The sequence below is a fragment of the Camelina sativa genome, chromosome 12 (assembly GCF_000633955.1).
Source record: "Camelina sativa cultivar DH55 chromosome 12, Cs, whole genome shotgun sequence".
Taxonomy (NCBI): Eukaryota; Viridiplantae; Streptophyta; class Magnoliopsida; order Brassicales; family Brassicaceae; genus Camelina; species Camelina sativa.
In genome coordinates, this window is record NC_025696.1 from 20335529 (window position 1) to 20358832 (window position 23304).

Consider the following 23304-nt stretch of genomic DNA (forward strand, 5'->3'; position numbering starts at 1 on the left):
ATGCTTAGGTTTTTAGGGGATATGATGAGGTTAAAATTGTTTGGTAGTTAACAATGACTAATTCACCAAAACACAAGTAGTTTTTAGTGGACGTGTATAATTTAGCGTCCATGTGGACTTGATTTTATGGACATGAAAGATTAAAATCGTTTGATAGTTTACCATGACTACTTTACTAAACCACAAGTTGTTTAACTAATTAGGTATTCATATGTTTTTTTTCTCTGGTCATCCAAAATAAGTATCCATCTATGCATGTTAACCATCCAAATAATAGCGAACAACATCAATGAATTTGGAAATTTATAAAGAATGTAATGCAAGAAGTCAAAAATTTGGCCTAATTTAAGGTTTAGGGTTTACAGGTTGGGGTATGTCAATTTCATGTTTTATAGTAAAAGATCTTCATATTTGATTACATTTGTTAAAGTTTCTATGAAATTAAATTTATGATTATGGTTTATGATCTAAGGTTAAGGTTTAAAGTTTAGGATTTAGGTGTTAGAGTTTAGGCTTTAGGGTTTAGGATTTAGGGTTTAGGGTTTAGGGTTTAGGGTTTTGAGGTTTTGGATTTTGGGTTTAGGATAGGATATAATGAATGGTCTCATGCTTAGTTTTTCAGGAGATATGATGAGGTTAAAATTGTTTGATAGTTAACAACGATTGTTTCACCAAAACACAAGTAGTTTTTAGTGGACGTGTATAACTCATCATCCATGTGGATTTGATTTTAGAATAAGTATCCACATAAGTATCCACAAATAAGACATTAGTATCCACAAATACGTATCCACATAATAAGACATTTTTAACATCCACGTAACAATTAACATATATTCAACTATAATTGGATAATTAGGTATTCATATATTTTTCTCTGATCATCCAAAAGTAAGTATTCATCTAGATATGTTAACCATCCACATAATAGCGAACAATTATTCAAATATAAATAGATAATGTATAACTTATCAGTATCCATAGCACCTCATCCACATGATGACATCAAATTTTCATTATACAAACCTAGTTTTTAAGATACAAATATAATCTGCTCCATACAAATTAATGGACACCAATTTTGTAAAGAATGTTGTCCACATAAACAATACATAATGGACACCATTAGAGAAACATTATTATTAGAAACAATGCATTAATAATGCATTATTATGTTAATTAGGCATTCTTATGNTTAAAGTTTAGGATTTAGGTGTTAGAGTTTAGGCTTTAGGGTTTAGGATTTAGGGTTTAGGGTTTAGGGTTTAGGGTTTTGAGGTTTTGGATTTTGGGTTTAGGATAGGATATAATGAATGGTCTCATGCTTAGTTTTTCAGGAGATATGATGAGGTTAAAATTGTTTGATAGTTAACAACGATTGTTTCACCAAAACACAAGTAGTTTTTAGTGGACGTGTATAACTCATCATCCATGTGGATTTGATTTTAGAATAAGTATCCACATAAGTATCCACAAATAAGACATTAGTATCCACAAATACGTATCCACATAATAAGACATTTTTAGCATCCACGTAACAATTAACATATATTCAACTATAATTGGATAATTAGGTATTCATATATTTTTCTCTGATCATCCAAAAGTAAGTATTCATCTAGATATGTTAACCATCCACATAATAGCGAACAATTATTCAAATATAAATAGATAATGTATAACTTATCAGTATCCATAGCACCTCATCCACATGATGACATCAAATTTTCATTATACAAACCTAGTTTTTAAGATACAAATATAATCTGCTCCATACAAATTAATGGACACCAATTTTGTAAAGAATGTTGTCCACATAAACAATACATAATGGACACCATTAGAGAAACATTATTATTAGAAACAATGCATTAATAATGCATTATTATGTTAATTAGGCATTCTTATGTATCCACAAAAAAGTATCCACAAAAAAATATTCACAAAAACGTATCCACAAATAAGTATCCATAAAAAATTATCCACAAATAAGTATCTACATAATAATTTACAAATATTCAACTATAATTGGATAATATGTAATACAATTATTCATTTTTAAATATAGTAAAATGGATCTTAAAATGTAGAAAAAAATAAAATTATAATATAATCATAAAAACAAAATTGAAAATATATGTCATAATAATTAAATAAAATGATTACAAAGAGAGAAAGAGATAAACAAGAAAATAAAAAAGTGAAGAATAGAAAAAAAAATGGACAATTCTAGTTAACACTTGGTTAGAGAGTTTCAATCTTTCTGTTTTTCCAAGTGTGTTAGCACAAAAAACAGTGATATAATTCTTAAATCTTTTTTGACAAAATAAAAATTCTCAAATCTTTCTTTATCAATTAAAACAACATCAATGAATTTGGAAATTTATAAAGAATCTAATACAAGGAGTAAAAAATTCTTCAGTTTCATGTTTTCTAGTAAAATATCTTCAGATTTGGCTACATTTGTTAAAATTGTTATGAAATTAAATTTATAATTATGATTTATGATCTAAAGTTTAGGATATAGAGAATAATAAAAAAAACATGCAATGAAAAAGAGAGAAGAAAAATAAGAGAAAGACAAAAATGAAGAGAGAAGAACGAGAAAGGAGACAAAAATATTTGTATTTTTTTGTTGCTTTTAGTAAGAGTATAATAGTCATAAAATTAATGAATAGTAAAAAATATAATGCAAAAAATACTCTAATAGGAAAAAGTGTGTCAAGTGAAAAGTGTGTTAAGTGAAATAAGTTTTAGATAAATTGTGCTATTGTCCAAAACTAACCAATAGTAATAATAATAAAAACACTTATTTTATTTTTATTTTTTGTTCATAAAAAAAAAAAGAAAAAAAATGGACGACGGCGACGACGACGATTTTACAGAGGAGCAGCTTCTGGCTATCGACGCAATCGAAGCTTCCTTCTTATCTCTCTCACTCTTCTTCTTCTTCCTCTGCTACTCCAGCCGTTGGGGCTACGAGCTCCGGCCATGGGCACGAGGTTCCACAGCATCAAATCCCTAATAATAATAATAAAATTTGCCGCGAATTGCCTCGTTCCATCACTTCTCCTACAGCTTATACACGATTTCCCCTCTCTCGTTGCCGAGGTCTTCATCACTCTCTCCCTACAGATCTTTTAACGTCTTTTTGTTTTGTACATTTCTAACGATACATTTGTTGTCTATCACATTTTTTCCCAAGTTCTTGTGTTTTTTTTTTTCAATTGTCACCGTCTCAATGTACAAAACTGTTCGTAATCTATATAATTTAGGATTTAATCCTTAATAACAGTGTTTGTTATTTGAAGTGAGGCTGTTATGTGGCAAAAGCAAATTATCCTTTGATTATTTGATGCGTTTTTTGGTAATTGCAGGTAGGAATTTTCCAGCGTTGAGGTTTGGTGGTAGGATTTTGTATAGTAAGACTGCTAATGAGGTTGATAGGCGAGCAATGCAGCTTCTTAAGGTTCTTGATACCAAGAGAGATGAATCTGGGAAAGCTATTGTTGGCTTAGATATTGAATGGAGACCTAGTTTGAGAAAAGGTACTTTTGTGCTATCTCGGTCTGTTCTTGATTTGTGTCTGTTTGCAAGCTTCATCTCTTTCGATTCTATTTTTTGAAGTATGCAATGTGCAGTCAGATGCATTTTATCTCTATTGATGTATAAGTCTTTTCTGTTTCCTCTTTTAAAATCTTGATGAGATGATGATGTGTATTTTCTTGTCTTTTAGATAAGAAAGACCTAATGGTTGTTGTCTCCTTGTTAGATGTTCAGAAGAAAGTGTAGATGTCTCACTTGTGCTTGTGTTGTCTCAAATCTCATTGCTGCAAGCATTTCATATACTACATTGTTCTAGATAGTTGCTTTATTATTTATTGTGAAGTTGTAAACTTTTTATGTGTGGTCATGCATCCAAGTTAAAACTCCATCTATGTGGAGTTTGCTCTTTTTTCGGGTTGTAGGTTTGGAGAGTGTATCCTAACTCAAACCACGCATGATCTTTTGGTTGACAATTCAATAGATTATTGTACTTTGAAAGCTCAGCCACGGATGCTTCAACTCGTTTCAATTCAGTGGGACATATTCATGAACTCTTTGATGTTTGCTGATGTATGCATTATCCTGAAAGAAGTTCTCATGATCTGACTAATGATATTTTGTGATAATATGACTTGTTCAGGTGTTCTCCCTGGGAAGGTTGCAACTGTCCAGATATGTGTTGATAATAATTATTGTGATGTTATGCACATTGTCCATTCTGGTATCCCACAAAGTCTCCAACATCTTATTGAGGATTCAACACTTGTCAAGGTTTGTTAATTTTTTTTCAAGTGATCAAAGTTCTTGTTGTTAGCCATATATGCTCAATTTTCACATAGTCCTGTATCATATATAGGTAGGTATTGGAATTGACGGTGACTCTGTGAAGCTTTTTCATGACTATGGAGTCTCCATCAAAGATGTTGAGGATCTTTCAGATTTAGCCAACCGAAAAATTGGTGGAGATTCAAAAAAATGGGGCCTTGCCTCACTAACAGAGACACTTGTTTGTAAAGAGGTATGTGAAAAATCCACCTCGCTGGGTTGATTTCTAAAGCTGGAGAACAATAGTGAGAACTGGATCTGTCCTTTTCTGCTCTCTCTAGAACTATCAAAACAACACTCTTCTCTCTGCTGTTTCAAAGTTCTTCTGTTTAGAACCACCTCTGGGAATCTTGGTTTTATTTCGCTTTAAAAGCTTAACTGTTACTTTGCAGCTCCTGAAGCCAAACAGAATCAGGCTTGGGAACTGGGAGATTTATCCTCTATCAAAGCAGCAGTTACAATACGCAGCAACAGATGCTTATGCTTCATGGCATCTTTACCAGGTAACATCAAAGAAAACCATCTTTTCATGCTCAACGAACGACCTTGAAGCAAGAGTCTCACATTGTTCCAATTATAATACTATTATACTTGTCAAAACCCCGAGCTTGTCTTTGGTGAGTAAGAAGCTAATGGAGAGCATTGTTACATCTACTTAGGTTCTAAAGGACCTTCCTGATGCTGTCAATGGCTCATGACGTGAAGGAGGAAAGCTCAAAGATTTTCCTATAACCCCAAGAGTGAGCATCAAATGTTATGATACATTTAATCTTTTCTAGTCCATAAAATTCTTATAGGATTTACAAAGGATTTTTAATTTATGGTTGATAAGGTCCTGGTACGATTAATCAGCCAGATACTAATTGGAAGCTCTTCGTAGATTGATGTACCTATTGGTACACTTGTAACGATCCGAAGCCCCAAAATACAGCTTTTGTAATCCCCGAGATGAACAAACCTAACAACCTAAAAGTTCTCCAATGAGGTTTAAATACCGGCGAAAAGATTTGATAAAACCCTTGTCAGACTTTCAATAAATTCTCAAAAACACAAAGCACAAGAACTTGATATATAGATAAGATTCAAACGAACCCTCGAAAGGGAAGAGTAGGATCACAACCAGAATACGAAAAAAGGAAACCAAAAACTAACACTGCAAACACATGAAAGCACCATAAGTTTTTTTTTTTACTGTTGAATGGAGGTGCATGATGTTTAACATAACTTTCAATCTACGGCCGTTGATCACCGCTCGTGAAAAAATCAAAGCCAATATAATTTTGTAGCTAGGGCTGATTCTATGAGTTCTCAGATGTGTCCACAGTTGGCTGCCTAAGCAGCACCTAAGCTATGACTTGCCTGCAAGAGTAGATTCAAAAATAGAAGGGATTGCTTTAAACTGTCTCCTTGATTCATAATTATTACTGAGTAACCCACAAAAAAGGTGCTTTCATCTCAGAAGATGCTTCACCTCTGATAAACCTTTCACTTAAACGAGACCTTAGACCCAAATCACAAAACAAAAGGTGAAAAATTGGATCAATCAGAGCTACGAATAGGCAATGGTAGGTAGAAGAATCTGAACCTCAAGCGAGGGGAAAAGGCCATATTAAAATGCACCTAATGGGGGCAATACAATATTCAACCAAAACAGAAAATGAGTTTTTTTTTTAAGCAAATCCCATTCAGGTTTTATACTAACACAAAGATTCAATTGAAGAAACCAACTAAACAGAAACATTTTAACTCTTCGTCTTCACAAGCAGCAACTCCTCTGTTTAGTAAACACCACCATCACCACCTCCTCCTCCGTAGCTGCTGCCACCTCCTCCATAGCCGCCGCCACCACCTCCGTAGCCACCGCCACCACCTCCGTAGCCACCGCCACCATATGCACGGGGAGCACTTGGTCTATCGTTAGCAGGGTTCACTCGGATGTTACGACCATTCAGATCCTGAAATTACAAAAACCAATAGAACTAGCTGTCAGCATTAAAACAGAAACAGTTAACACTAAACCGAGGATTCCAAAATACAAACCTTTCCATCCATCTCTGAAATGGCAGCAGATGCAGCACTCTCATCACTGAAGTTGACAAATCCAAAACCCCTCGATCTTCCCGTCTCTCTATCTACGATGACTTTAGCTGCAAAATAGGGAAACAAACAAAAATAGAACACATTGGTTCATCTCCAGAGCAATCACAAAACTAGAACACAAAGATCAACAAAAAAAAAGCTAGAGAGAGTAGAATACAATACCATCAACGACTTCACCGAAGTGAGCAAAAGCATCCCTCAAAGACTGGTCATCAGTTCCCCATGACAGACCTGAAGCAATTTCGAAACTCAGTACAAAACAAAACCAATTCTTGAAACCGACCAAGAACAACTCTCAAATCTCACCGACAGAGAGAGAGAGAGATAGAAAGACAAAGATCTTACCTCCGACGAAAAGCTTGGTAGACATCAACCGAAGAGATCCAAGCATAGATGTAACCGGAACATTTCCTCCGCTGGGAGTTATGTTCTGTCTCAATAGACCACCGAGTTTGTTGCAGAAAGACATTCTATAAACACACAAAACACCAGATCAACAAAAACCCTAAACCTTTTGAGACTAAATCATCATCATCATCTAAAGAGAACCAACAGATCTAGAGATTCAATTTCACAGGCAAACTGAAACAAACACCTACAGACAAATCTACACGAGACTCACTCGCACGAACGAATTCTCAAAAGAAAGATTACAGATCAGGAACAGAACAAAGCACAGGAAATCGAAAATGGAGCAGAAAAAGTACCTGATGGATAAAGTCTTGAAACTAGGGTTTTTGTGTGATCTGAGAAAGAGGCAGAGGAAATGGGAAGAAGAATGAAGCCAAGGAGTAGGGTTTAAGGGGCTATATATACGAAGTTTATTATTAAAAAAAAATATCTCTCTCTCTTTTCAGATTTTTCTTTTATTTCCTCGTAATCTGCTGTGTGCAGGTGTGTTGTATTACTGTGTACCGATATAGCAAATGTAAGATACACATACACGTAGCAGAGTCAAGAGTGTGTGTTTAAAAGTCAGTACTGCGTTTTGGGGTGTACGATGGAGTCGGTGTAGGAGATTTATGATTCAGACTTATCCAATTTTTTGTTTTTCTTTTTTTGTTTTTTAATCTGATTTTATTGCTAAAAAATAACGACTTTTTAGATTGGGCTTGGAAACCCGTATGTTAATGGATAATTAACGTTGATGGGCCATAGAAGAGAAGTCATATGGATATATGAACCTTTGGCCCGCTTGTTATGTTCGTTAGTATACATACTAATAGAACATGCACTGTTTTTGACAAAACAAAATAAAACTATAGTATGCACTAAAATTTATATATTAGATGTTCACATCAAAAATTAAATGAAATGTAAAAAGGATCACGCATAATATAACAACTAAAATCGTCGAATAATTGCTTGTGGTCACATCATTGTTGTTTTTATAATCTCTGATGATATCGTCAGTTTTGCTAACTACTTTGTGACAAAAAAAACTTTTTTTTTTTTTTTTTTTTTTTGCTGAATTGTGACAAAAAAAAAACTTGGTGAAAAAAAAAACGGATCGTTAGTCATTAGTTTCATGTAAAAATAAAAATAAAAACAGTCTCAATCTTGCCTCACAATATCCTTAATTAAGTTCTTCTTAACAACCATGTGAAGTGGTCCTTATTGATGTTAATATCTTGAATATATATCAACCTTCACGGCTATGAATAATGTTCAACCAACAATTCCAATTCATGCATGTGGCATCTTCTCAGGTTACATCCTTTTCAGTTTCTATGTAATTTATTGCTAAATTATCTACTGAATTATTTCTTTATTTCAAATTGAATAACAAACATTTGCCTACCTGAAAGCCAGACGAATAAAAAGAAGATTTTAAAACTAAAGAAGGTTTCTATTAGAGAGTACTAGTACTATATAGCTGATTTAGTCTGGTTACTAATTTTGGTTTTAGTTTGCTTTTTATTAAGGTTGTTTTGTCTTTCATTTCACACTTGTCTAAAGATATTTGCAGTTCTGTTTCTCTCACGGTCCATTTTGCGTCGTTGCTATTATAAATGTCAACTAGTACTAACTCATAACTGATCCTAAATTCCTAATAGTATTATCAAAGCTAGCTCTAGTTCATGTTGTACAATGAAACTGATGATTTAGATGCATATAATTAGATTCTAAAATGGCAGCAAAACATATGAAAATGTTTAAGATGAATAACATATTTGTATTTGTTTGCCGAAAAAAGTTAACAACATTTTGGTTATGGATAGGCTATCGAAGAATGTTAGATTATAGATGAATTAGAAAATAATATGAGAAATTATTGTATTTTAAGAATATTTTTATTTTTTTCTTTCATGTTTTTTCCTTTTGAGACAGCTTTTTCTCTCTTTCCTTAAATGAAATAGACCAAAATAACGTCGAAATGACTAAAACATTTCCATATTAATGGTTGTTTTGTTCCGTTAAACATAAGTACTACTGTCTGGTTTAAAAGCCCGACGACTAAAATCTGGAGTCTCCCGACGAAATGACAAATGCATATGTGTATATGAGACAAACTTGGTGCCGTTTAATATGTACTAATCAAAATTCATGGGTTTTCTCGACGTAAAGTTCAAAAACTGCATCCATTAACTTTCATCTCCGATGAGATACGAGATGGTAATGGCTTGTCTTTTTGGTTGGCCGTATTCTTTATAACTTTCTCTAGTTTTTGTTTTTAGTGTTAAATCTATTTCAAAACTCTGGCGCCAAGTGTTAGGATTGATTTGCTTTCAATTTGCGGTGGCTAGTTTTTAGAGTTTTATTGATAGACACGAACATACAGTTAAAGAGAATCAACTAAGAATATGGAAAAAAACAGTCAAAAAAATAAATGGGATAGACCCTACTGCTAGAAAATTTTGGCAGAGACATCAGACATAAGTCACACTACAGATGTTAACTGAATTAATTATAAATTCAACTCAAGTATTTGTTTTCAACCATATATTTCACTGAAACCTATAGCGTAGTAATAATTCTCATTCAGGATAAGTCACTGAACAAACATTATAAAAGTTTCAAAGCTTTAACATTACTCTAGAACAGATAGCTCGAATTAAGAAGACATTCACCAAACGAAAACTATTCTTTTTTACCGTACATTCAGACAAAATCAAATAAAATTGAATGGCTAATTGGCTATGCTCTCCAAGGGTTTTCTTGTTTAATACAAGAAAAATACTTTCAGCATTTGTGATCTCGTAATTTATAGTTACTAGTATCAAAAATTCAAATTTGCTGTAGAATTGAAGAGAAACTGCATTAAATGCGAATTTCAGCAACCAACCATTCTAATCCTTGAAATGATCTTAAGGTACATATATCTATCAGAAGTAGAAACAAATGTAACGTTCTCACTGCCATTAATCTTAGCTGTTCTATGTCTTTTTTCGATCTCTGAACCTATCTTTGTCTGATTTTCGATATGCTATTTTTGGGAGGCTCAAAAGATTTTTTTACCGATCCTATAAATCATCACTCGCACAATTAACTCGCTCGCACGATACTAATAATCATTTCTCGGTAGGTCACTACGCACACTTAGCTGTAAATATTTTTCTAGATAATTGACAAAAAAGCACTCTAATTACACATGTAACCAAATCAATGATTTTAAATTTTTCCTTATGCACCACTATATAACCTCAAATCTGCGAATTACAATAAACATATTCTAAAGCTAGTTTAACAAAATGTTGTCTAGATACTTCCGCTAAATTTTCTTTAACCATTGGCTACATTAATTTTTGGTACTATATGATGAAAAAAGGTTCAAATATCACTACAAGAAAACAACCGATTTGCGATGGAAGAATTCATCGCAAGTCCCTCGCAAAACGACAATCGCAAGGTATTTGCGAGACACACAAGTTTCTCGCAAATCGCGTCTCGCAAATTTCAAATATCGCAACTCCCTCGCAACTATTGCGAGGAACATTTTCCCTCGCAACTATTTGCGAGAGACATTTCACTCGCAAATGTTGCGAGGAACTTTCTTTCACGCAAATGTTGCGAGGAACTTTCTTTCACGCAAATGTTGCGAGGAACTTTGTTTCACGCAAATATCTCGCAATTCGCGAAGATATATTTCCTTGCAAATCTCTAACAATTTGCGAGAGACCTTCGCTATCGCAATCTGAAACAATTTGCGAGAAACGGTATCCATCGCAAATACGTTGCAACATGCAACACCTCAAATTTTAAAGTGAAATTTTGTTTTGCTTATTCTTGATTAAATTCAGATTAAATTTAAACTGAAATAAAATTAGGAATAGAATTAAAATTTAAACTGTAAAATGAAAATTAAAATTGTCTTAAAATTTACAAACATAATGTGTTTGTTTTAAAAAGATACAAACATAAAGATTGAGAGAGAGAATATTCAAATTGTCTTAAAAAGATTGCGAGAGAGTTGATGTTTCTGGTTCCAGTTCTGCTACTGTTGTTGGTTTCATCGGTGTTGCCCTCTTCTCCGGCCACTGGGTTGACTTCTGGTGGTGGGTTGTTCATTGTCGGGGTTGTAGCATTTTCTGGTGGGTTGCTCACTGTCGGGTTTCGAAACTGTGCAGCAAACTCAGGATCTTTTGCAGGGAGATAGTCGAAGTAAGCATCATAGCAATGCATCCTTTGTGCACTCTCTTGGATTTGACTCGCTTGTGTCTGGATTTGAGTGGCTTGAGTCTGTATACACTCCTCAGCTTATGCTAGTTCCTGAGCTAAAATGACCGGATCATTAGACGGAGACAAAGGCGGTGGACAGCCAATGGAAGATGACGCTTCAAATTGCATAGAACCAACCCCAAAAATCCTGTTTTTTTTCTTAGGAGCAACCTAAGAACAAAACAAAAAATGAACTTGTAAGTTACTCTCTACATTACTATACGATTGCATCCACATTACTCTCTCCATTACTATACGATTGCATCCATATAACTATCATATGATTGGCAACCCCACATTACTCTCTACATTACTATATGATTGCATCCATATACATATAAAGTGTATAAAACTTACCGATGTGTAAATTTTGTTTTTGATATGAATGGGCACCCCAGCAGAAGCACACTCTCCATTATCCCCCATACAAAGCTCAGATTCCAACTCTTGAATATTGGAGGACACCTCATTGAACAGAGACTCGGACTTTCCATCCGTAAATGAGCCATCAGGCTTTCGATGAGTGTCTTCTAAGATGCTTAGAAAGTCAGGAGTTAACTCACCGGTTAGCTCAGACTGAAAAAGAGAAAAAGAGAATTGATTAGTCAAATAATAACTAATCATAAGGTAAAAGAAGGCCTAAATTTAAATAACTACACTTACATGTTTCCGAGCACGAGCTTTGAAGGAAGTTTGGCCTGAGCGGTGCTTATATATTCCGGTGCCATCTGGGTCATGATATCAAGCATTACGGCTGTTGATACTCTTGATTTCTGATTTGGGATCAAGCCAATACGGAACCAGACCTTCCCATACTTGAGGATCAATCCATCGTGGCTTTGCCTCATCACCTTTTTGCTTCCACTTTAACTTCCACCTCGACACTTGATCACACATCCTTTCCTTCAACTTGGCTTCACACTCCTGCCTTACCCTCTCGTTAATGGCTCGGTCCCAAATATATGTTTGCTTCCAAAAAAAAAGTATATTAGTCTAAGTCAACAACAAAAAAAATATATGTAAAAATTGAAAACAAAAAAATGACTTACCGCAAAAGTTTCATACCAACGGTCAACCACTGGAGTCGGCGTTTGTGTCCAATTGGCATGAGGCTCTTTGAAATCTCATTCAAAGATGCTTTGTACAGTAGTCGCAACAGCAGGATCTTGATCAAACCTTCAAACATACGGAGAAACAAAGAATATGAATCAATCTTAGAATTCGAAAATGAAATTAAAAACATAAGAATTCTAGTATGAAATTAAAAACATTACCAGAGAGTTCTTTGAGGTCGGCGCGGATCTAGCCTCGTTAAACCTGCACGCCCAGGACTATCGAGCAACTCTTCCAAAGTTAGACTGTTTAGTCGGGCAGAAGCTCTAGTAGAAATCGAACGAGCAGGTGGAGACGTACCAATCTCTAGATCCGGTTGATGAGAGGGCAGTAGTTGATGAGAGGGAAGTGGTTGATGGGAGGGCAGTGGTTGATGAGAGGGCAGTGGTTGAGACGATGACCGGCGGTTATTTTGGACCGCCGCTGTGTTCTGAGAACCGGCGGAACCCCGACTATGGTTTGAACTGGTGGTCCGGGTACACGTTGATTAGTGAAAAACCTTGTGTAATCATTACCATGAAACATCTACAATAAAAATCAAAGTAAAATTAATCAGAAAAAACAAATTAAACAATTAAAATTAAACAATTGAAATTAAACAATTGAGCTAAAATTAGGGTTTGGGAACTACCTTGACGGAGAAGCGGAGAAGACGAAGAAGGAGATCGGGAAATCAGGAAAGCTGGAGAAGATTGAAACAGAGCCGAAATAGAAATCTCTCCGAAAAATCAAAAAAAAAAAATCAGATCCACGAAAATTACTTGAAATAATTGAAATAGAAATAACTAAAAATTAGGGTTTGGATTTAGAAGGAACTAAGAATTACCTTTACGGAGAATACGGAGATAACGGAGATCGGGAGATCCAGAAATCAGGAAATCAAGAAGACGGAGAAGGATATCGAGAAATCGAGAGGACGGAGAAAGGGTTTGCCGGAGAAAGGGTTTGCGGAGAAAGGGTTTGTGTGGCTAGGGTTTGCCGGAGAAAGGGTTTGCAGAGAAAGGGTTTGTGCGGCTAGGGTTTGCCGGAGAAAGGGTTTGAGAGAGAGAAGGTTTGAGGGAGAGAGTTTGAGCTTCGCTCAAACCGGATCTCGATTTTATATATAAACATTTCGCGGCATTGCAAATCCCTCGTATATGTTGCGACCGATTAACTACGGTCCCTCGCAAATCACTCGCAAAAGGCCGACAAGCTGACCAATAAAAATACGCCAAACTTTGCGAGAGATTAGCGAGGGGTCATCGCATATCCCTCGCAAACGTATCGCATATCGCCGACAAATTAACCAATTAAAATACACCAGCTTAACGAGGGATTAGCGAGAATCTATCGCACATCCCTCGCAATTTGCGAGGGATTTGCTAGGCAATGTAACACTTCCATCGCAAGTCCCTCGCAAATCTATATACTATTTTTCACCAAATTCATAAACTATGGATGAGAATTTTCATAAACTCAAGAACATGCAAAGAGAAAAGGTAAGTAATAGTCATCACATCTCATCATACAAATTTACTCAATCAAAAGCTCAAAAGAAATCCCTAAACATATATATCTTATAAACCCTATACCCTAAACAACATTCATCAACCCTATACCCTAAACAACATTTATCTACCCTATACCCTAAACAACATTTATCAATAACCAATTAAAAGTTTCTTGTCTCTTGATGTTGGTTAGTGATGCTCTCCTTTAGTTTAAAAATATTAATGATCATTATTACTAACTATATTAACATATTTATTCAAATGCATATATAGATTTGCGAGGGAACCGTGAGGCAGTAGCGAGGGATTAGCGAGAATCTATCGCACATCCCTCGCAATTTGCGAGGGATCTGCTAGGCAATGTAACACTTCCATCGCAAGTCCCTCGCAAATCTATATACTATTTTTCACCAAATTCATAAACTATGGATGAGAATTTTCATAAACTCAAGAACATGCAAAGAGAAAAGGTAAGTAATAGTCATCACATCTCATCATACAAATTTACTCAATCAAAAGCTCAAAAGAAATCCCTAAACATATATATCTTATAAACCCTATACCCTAAACAACATTCATCAACCCTATACCCTAAACAACATTTATCTACCCTATACCCTAAACAACATTTATCAATAACCAATTAAAAGTTTCTTGTCTCTTGATGTTGGTTAGTGATGCTCTCCTTTAGTTTAAAAATATTAATGATCATTATTACTAACTATATTAACATATTTATTCAAATGCATATATAGATTTGCGAGGGAACCGTGAGGCAGTAGCGAGGGATTAGCGAGAATCTATCGCACATCCCTCGCAATTTGCGAGGGATCTGCTAGGCAATGTAACACTTCCATCGCAAGTCCCTCGCAAATCTATATACTATTTTTCACCAAATTCATAAACTATGGATGAGAATTTTCATAAACTCAAGAACATGCAAAGAGAAAAGGTAAGTAATAGTCATCACATCTCATCATACAAATTTACTCAATCAAAAGCTCAAAAGAAATCCCTAAACATATATATCTTATAAACCCTATACCCTAAACAACATTCATCAACCCTATACCCTAAACAACATTTATCTACCCTATACCCTAAACAACATTTATCAATAACCAATTAAAAGTTTCTTGTCTCTTGATGTTGGTTAGTGATGCTCTCCTTTAGTTTAAAAATGTTAATGATCATTATTACTAACTATATTAACATGTTTATTCAAATGCATATATAGATTTGCGAGGGAACCGTGAGGCAGTAGCGAGGGATTAGCGAGAATCTATAGCACATCCCTCGCAATTTGCGAGGGATCTGCTAGGCAATGTAACACTTCCATCGCAAGTCCCTCGCAAATCTATATACTATTTTTCACCAAATTCATAAACTATGGATGAGAATTTTCATAAACTCAAGAACATGCAAAGAGAAAAGGTAAGTAATAGTCATAACATCTCCTCATACAAATTTACTCAATCAAAAGCTCAAAAGAAATCCCTAAACATATATATCTTATAAACCCTATACCCTAAACAACATTCATCAACCCTATACCCTAAACAACATTTATCTACCCTATACCCTAAACAACATTTATCAATAACCAATCAAAAGTTTCTTGTCTCTTGATGTTGGTTAGTGATGCTCTCCTTTAGTTTAAAAATGTTAATGATCATTACTAACCATATTAACATGTTTATTCAAATGCATATATAGATTTGCGAGGGAACCGTGAGGCAGTAGCGAGGGATTAGCGAAAATCCCTCGCACATCCCTCGCAATTTGCGAGGGAATTTCCGAGGGAAGGGAAGAAAATCCTCGCAATGCCAACGCACATCCCTCGCAATTTGAAAATTCTTTATTAAAAAAAAAACAAAACGTACAATTGTTCAATAAGATTCATTTTCTGAACTACTAGAAATTACATTATCATCATTAGAATCTTCTCCATCATCGGACTCTTCGAATTCGTCTAATTCACCCTCTTCTTCAGAAACATCACCAACATCTTCAAATTGCTTGTTTTGTGGATCAGTGTGGATAACATCTTCTGTTGACATGATTGGAATGGAAATTTCACCCACTCTTTCTTGTTGCAACACGACTTGATCATCAACTAACCCGATTATAAGGCCTCGAGGATTAACTTTAATGATTGATAACCACATTTCACGTCTTGGCCTTAAACGAGGATAGGACAGAAAGCTCACTTGTTGTGCTTGTGATGCTAGGATAAAAGGATCAAATTTGGCATATGATATGTTCGCATTCACATCGACAACTCCCCAATTATTTACTCGCACGCCTCGGGCCGATGGGTCGTACCATTTACACTTGAAAAGTACGCATCTCAGATTCAGAAGGCCTGGATAATCAACTTCTAATATTTGTTCCAAAACGCCATAGAAATCAGTATCACCAGCTTGTACATAGATTCCATAATTTGCTGTAGCTTTGCGACTTCCGTGTGCATACGTATGAAAAATATAACCATGAGTAAAGTACATCGGAGCAGTAGTGATCTTCGCTCTTGGTTCTTGAACAAGCTCATGCAACCAAAGAGGCAAGGGTTCATTTCCACATCCATTCTGAACCTATATAAACGAATACGATATTTAGACCATAAGTTTATTTAAATTAAAAATTATAATACATATAGTTTGAATTTATTTCATATATATACTTACATAGTATTTTAACCAATTAGCGAAATCACGCTCTTTGTAAGCCTCATAGTCAGATTCTTCTAGATTAGGATATGCTTCACGAATCTGCATTTCAGAAAATCTAAAAAAATAGAAATTTGTTAGTTCTTTATCTTATAAAATAAAATTAATTTTAGTTTTTAAAAAAGAATACCTCTCAAAAGGTTGAACATAATCTAGATTCCTCAAGATGTAATTGTGAGCTACTCGACAATAGCTATGATCTTCCCACCATACTTCCTTTAACTTTCCAGCAAGTCTTCCTATCTGGGTAAAGATATCTGGAACATCAGGAACGTTATATGTAGGTGCAATGCCTCCGTCATCATATCGTCGAGTACGTGTTTTTTTGGTTCTCACGGTGGGGTTAAAGTAGTATGATGTGAAGTGAGATGATTCCTCTGTTAGACTCCCGGCGACTATCGACCCCTCAAATCTGGCAAGATTTTTGGTCTTTCCTTTAAGAGTTTTCATAAACCGCTCAAAAAGATACATCCAGCGAAATTGCACTCGCCCACCAAGATCAGCTTCATGTGGTAGATGGGTTGGAAGATGGGGGAAAGATTTTTTCCAAGTTACAAATTACCACTGGAATATTTTCTCGTAACTGCTCTATGCCATCACTGGTCAATGTTCTAGTGCATAAGTCCTGGAAAAAATTATGATACCTACGAACCAAAGTATAAAAAATTCATGGGTAAATTATTTAAATAAATGTATATATCAATACATAAATGTAAATATCATTATATACTTATGTACCTGCAATAGCTTCATGAACATGTGTTGGCAAGAGCTCAAGAAATACAAATGGTAGTAGTTNGCGATGAATCGAACGTCTGAACACCTTCATACCACAGATGCTTCAGCTCATGAANTTGTTGCATGAAGACATGACAATCATGGCTCTTCATACTTGAAAATTTTTGGCTTTGTTCCACGCATCTTGAAAATTTTGAGACAAACCCATCTGGAAACTTCACTTCAGATTTAATCCACTCGAACAACACCTTCTTAGCCTCTGCTGACAATCGAAATTGGGGTACTGGTAATTTCCCGTCTCTTGTAAGATGTAAATCAATCCGTGCGCATATTTCCGCCAAATCCAACTTAGATCTCCTGCTATCTTTTGTTTTACCCTGCACATTCGAAAGCGTAACGATGAAATTATCGAAAACATTTTTCTCGATGTGCATCACGTCAAGGTTGTGCCGCAATAGAAGATCTTTCCATTATGGAAGCTCCCAAAAAATACTCTGTTTGTGCCAATTGTGAGCGCTTCCATATCCATCTGGCATGTTTGCTGGTGTGTGATAGTTACCCCCACGTTTACATGTTTCTTGAGCGCCATAGTAATCAATCTGCTCAAACAAATCATTTCCAGAGACATAAGTTGGTGGAGGAACACGCACAACTTTATTCTTTCTAAACAACTTCTTGTTCTTCCGGTATGGATGATGCAAGGGAAGAAACCGACGATGACAATCAAACCAACAAGGTTTTCGCCCATACTTTAACTGAAATGCCTCGGTACGATCCATACAATAAGGACATGATAATCTTCCGTGTGTTGTCCACCCAGATAACATTCCGTACGCAGGGAAGTCACTAATCGTCCACATTAGCGCTGCCCGCATATTGAAATTCTGTTTTTGCGATGAATCGAACGTCTGAACACCTTCATACCACAGATGCTTCAGCTCATGAATCAGAGGTTGCAAGAAGATATCTAGAGCTCGCTTCGGATGCTTTGGACCTGGTACCAAACTGGAGGAAGATTGTATGGCGTCAATATAACAGGCCATAAAGAATACTGCCTCCCTGGCATACCAAATGGACTAAAACCATTTGTACACAACCCAAGATAAACATTCCTACACTCTTGAGCAAAGTCAGGAATTACCGATTGAAAATTTTTCCACGCCTTTGCATCAGATGGGTGTGTAATTTCTCCTTCTTCAGTAGAATGTTTTGCATGCCATCTCATTGCCCTTGCAGTCCGTTTTGATTGGTATAGGCGTTTTAATCTATCAGCAACAGGTAAGTACCACATACGTTTATATGGCACTCGCGTCCTTCCTTGAGTAGGCTGATATCTCAGCTTTCCGCAAAACCGACATTCCTGCAACTTAGCATCATCTTTCCAAAAAATCATGCAATAGTCAACGCACACATCAATCATTTCAGATGGTAATCCAAGACTCGCAACCAACTTCTGTATTTCATAGTAGCTCTCAGCCGATACATTATCAACTGGCAAATACTCTTTAATGAGTTCAGCCCAAGAATCCATGCAATTCTCACTTAAGTTATTATCAGCTTTAATTGTCATCATCATATGCCAATGATAACTTAGAATGCCCTTCTCTATATCCATCGTAGATAGGTTGATTTGCAGCATCTAACATAGCATAAAAACGTTGTGCATCTACGTTGGGTTCTTCCGTATTATTCTCAGGAAATGAAGCAGTAGTTTCATGAAATGCATCACTGAACCGGAAAAGCTTCTGGATCATGAGTTAATATAATTCGACCGGGGTCAACCGGGTTCAATTGATTGTGATGATATTTTTATAAATAATAGGTATGAATATGTTTTCTATTTTTTCTTTCAATGATTACAACTATGATATAATTGGTTATACCAAATAAAATACTTCAATAATCATAATGTTTTAAAGAAACCTTAAAAAGTAATAAACTCAAAGTGTAACAAACTAACCATTACCAATAAAATATTTTCTATTATTACGTACACTAGGGGAAAAAAATGAACACCAAATTGATTACCAAAACTATCTTGATTTTGAAGATTTGTGGTGTGAGTTGTAGAGATTTCAACTAGAAGGAAAAAAACTAGTATGAAAAGTAAAAAGTTCAATTACGGAAATTTTATTTTAAAAAACCTAACTATTGCTAAGAAGAAAGCTAGAAAAAATAATTAATTGCACTCATTTTTACAAAAAAAGTTAGAACCTGGTTTTATCCGGTTTAATGGTTCACCAGTTTTTGGGTTTTTGGCGGGTTGATATGGTTTTTTTACCGGTTCAAATTTCTTTGGGTTTTGATATTAACCCAACCCGGGTATGTTGCCGGTTCGCGGGTTAACGTGGTTCGACCGCCGGTCCGGTCCGGTTTTGAAAACATTGATAAAAACCCAATTGATCAGATTCTTGATGTCCATAATTACTAGGTTGTTCAACAACATAATTCATACTACTACTTCCAACATTACTGCTACAACCCTCTCAATGACAAAACCATACATAGTAATTTGGCATAAATCCTCTATTATAAAGATGCTTCTTCACTAGATTAAATTCCAAATATATATCGTTGTAGCACTTAGGACATGGACAAAATATTGTACCGTTTTCACGAGCAAAGTCTTGGTTTGTCGCCTGGTACATGAAAGCGCGCAACCCATCACAAAACTCTCTCGTCACATCACCGGTCTCCGGATCTCTGTGATTGTACATCCACTGTCGCATTGTGTATATCTCATGATGCCCGTCTCCAAACATTATTATGGAATTTAAAAGTTTTTAGGCCTTTTTTTTGCAGCCTTTTTTTCTTTCACAAGATTTTTTTTGGTAGTAAAAGTGTTTTTGTTGCAAGTGTTTTGTGTTGTGGTTTCCATGAATCATGAATTTGCTATTTATAGGCTTACTAAAAATAACTGCTATGGATTTGCTATGGAAATTTGCAAGGGATTTGCGAGGGATATTTAAAAATTTTATTTTTTGTAAGGGATTTACGAGGTTTTTACTGTTTTGCCGACAAAACAGTTAAACTCGGAAAAAACATGGCTGCCGACATCTTCGTCCCTTGCAACTCCCTCGCAAATTTGCTACGGATAAAGTCATCGCTAATCCGTAGCAATTTGCGAGAGAGTTGCAAGTTGTTTGCGAGAAAACTCTGTGGAGTCGCAAGTCTGTATTAAATCCCTCACAAATTTGCGAGGGATTGTGCCGTCGCAAATTTTGCGAGGAACTTGCAAGTTCCCTTGTCTTCCTAGCAAAGTACTCACAATTCCGTCGCAAATTTGCGAAGGCTTTCTGTCATCGCAGATTTCTGTCGCAAATCAACTATTTTCTTGTAGTATATATTTTTTTTATTTAAACCGTCTAAAAAGAATTATTCTAAATGGCTAAACCTGAGTTAGCTTAGACTATATGTATTGCAGGGTTCTCACTATAATTCTCAAGAATATAAAAATTAAAAATAATAAAAAAGTAAGAATGAAAAAATAAGAATCTATTCTCATTTGAGAACTCTTGAAAAACTAACTTTCCACATGACAATTTATAATTAGTTTTTGAGTATTAGAAAATAAAATAAAAACTAAATTAAATTGTTTCTAATAAAAATTAATTTTTGACAAATTTTGTGAGTTTCTCACCGTTGCATATTCTGTGTCTCGATCATCCATCTACTAACTAGTAACAAGAAAGCTTTTAATAACAACAAAGAGAAAAAGCTTTTAATATAGCCAGACTCAAAGTGTGGTTAATAATTTGAGAATATAAAGTCACATGTTGCCTTTTTTGGCTCAAATTTTTTTCTTTATTTTGAGAAGCATTTGCCGTCATGTCATGGATTTGTTTTGTCCTTCCTGGCTTGTTCGGTCGAGTTGTCTTGCAAACTTTGTTTCGGATCTTGTTATACTAAGCAGACGAAAAATAGTCATCCATTGAAACTTGAAAGTGTTGGGAGATAACTAACTTGAACTCTGAACAATATCGCCACAAAACGAATTGTGGACCCGTAAGTCCGTAGATTATGGATGGATGATGGATTAGTTGAGTTATACAACTTATACTTATAATTTATGAAAGTGACTAACAAAACAGTTTAAAAAGATTGACACAAGATAAATGACCAGTTGGTAAACCCAAACATTAACTGTGACGAAAATCCCTAAAAACTGTAAGAAGATTTAGATCTGCTTTCTACATATACATATATGCCTGGGCATTTTAACTGAATCTGAAACCCGAACCCGAACCCGACTTGAAATAGACAGTTTGGTTTAGATTCGGGTGGTATTAATTAAATACCCGATAGGATTTAATTTCTTTGACATTTGGATACCCGATCGGGTTCAGATATTACCTAATATCCGAAGTAGATCCGAATTAACCCGAAATATATGCAAAAATGCATCTATGTGGGTTTGAACATAGTATCTTAGATATTTATTAGTACATTATAAACCATTTTGCCACCTCAGTTATTCTGGCATACTATAAAACAGTTACATATATATATATATATATATTATTCTAAAATTGAATTATTTTTTCCTTGGAAAATAGATATGAATCATATCATATAATTTGCTATAGATATTGTTAGATTTCATAGAAAAATTAAAGTATTTGATTCTTAAAGTGGTGGTGGTCATGGATGAACTAATCTAGGGTTTTTGGCTGAAGAAGAGAGAGATTAAGAAGAAGGAAACAAGAAGAGAGAGGTAAAGTAATTTTTTTCTTTCACGACAACTTTTTTTTTTTTTTATGAATTCGGGTTATCCGAAATTATCCGAACCCGAAGATACCCGATCCGATATTATAAAATACCCTATAGAGTTTTATATCTCTACATCCAAAAACCCGAACATCCGAACCCGAATCTGATCAGATATCTGAATGCCCAGTGCTACATATATCAATAGTTTCAAAATTAAGTTGAAAAATAATTTGTGTATATATATATAATAAGAAATTTACTCATTTTATATAACTACAGTATAACTAGAAAAGTAAGCTAATAAATTAATCTGACTATAAAAATTAAACAGCAAAATTTTTGTTTTAAAAAAATGAGTCCAATGTTTGGCCACGTTATCTAACTATACTCTTTTCTTCAAACCATCATAAATGATAGTATATTTTTATTTAGCACAAAATTTACGTAAATGATATAGTAGTAGCTAGTGTTGATTTTTATTTTAAAAAATCGATTTATTGTGGCACTATACTTCTATTTTAAATGCAGAAATAGACATAAAATTATGAAAAGAAATATAGATAAAAAGTAAGGTAGGTGATAAATATTAATTAAGTGTATATGAATTATGAATTATGAACGATGAATTGGACCCTTTCATCATATACTATCGTAAAAAAGGAAAGGCAATTAATTATTAATTTAAACAGCTTCACCTACTTATAACATAACAAGTGAACAACACCAGAAGTGCTCGTCGATCGTCTCTATATAACACAAGAGCCTCATCACATTACATTCATCGCCTACAAAAATTGTATTACATGTATAGCAGAGAGAAATAACAAATTTGCTTTTTTTATTTATGTAAGTGTTACATGCATTGATCGACTTGCACATAGCTCGAGACAAGAGATAGCGTAGAATCAATTCAACTCCACTAAGTCATCATGGGTCGATCTCAAGAACAGGGACAGGGACAAGGTCCGATTCACAGCATCCGGTTATCGACGGTGGGTGCGGCCCGACCGACAGAGACAGGTACAACTCACGAACCAACCGGTTTAGACCTAGCCATGAAGCTTCATTACCTTAAGGCGGCGTATATTTACTCCCCCGAGACGGCACGTGACTTAACCGTGAGACACATGAAAGATAGCATGTTCATGCTGTTCGACCAGATCGCTTGGACCACAGGCAGGTTCTCACGGAGAGACTCGGGGCGTCCGTACATCAAATGCAACGACTCTGGGACGCGTTTCGTGGAAGGTCAATGCAATCTCACTGTGGAAGAGTGGCTCAGTCAACCGGATCGGTCAGTTGATGAGTTTCTCGTTTACCATCAACCTATTGGACCGGAGTTGGCGATCTCTCCGTTGATCTATGTTCAGGTATATATAATCTGACTACAATAT

General features: G+C 35.1%; 2 protein-coding genes and 1 pseudogene across 2 annotated transcripts in view; 2 read left to right on the plus strand and 1 right to left on the minus strand.

The window, feature by feature from the left end:
• On the plus strand, positions 2819-5215 carry LOC104732321 (annotated as a pseudogene).
• LOC104732322 (glycine-rich RNA-binding protein 2, mitochondrial-like) lies at positions 5922-7290 on the minus strand. Its single transcript, XM_010451851.2, has 5 exons — positions 7179-7290; positions 6817-6941; positions 6634-6702; positions 6412-6518; positions 5922-6326 (listed from the first exon to the last, which is right to left on the minus strand). Exons 2-5 carry the CDS (start codon positions 6938-6940, stop codon positions 6150-6152), a joined length of 477 nt encoding a protein of 158 aa, XP_010450153.1. The 5' UTR covers position 6941; positions 7179-7290; the 3' UTR covers positions 5922-6149.
• LOC104732323 (protein ECERIFERUM 26-like) overlaps positions 22648-23304 on the plus strand; it is a 3109-nt gene continuing 2452 nt past the window's right edge. The window contains exon 1 of the mRNA XM_010451853.2: positions 22648-23280. Within this exon, the coding sequence (XP_010450155.1) occupies positions 22840-23280 (441 nt within the window). The 5' untranslated portion in view covers positions 22648-22839. The remainder of the gene's footprint in view (positions 23281-23304) is intronic.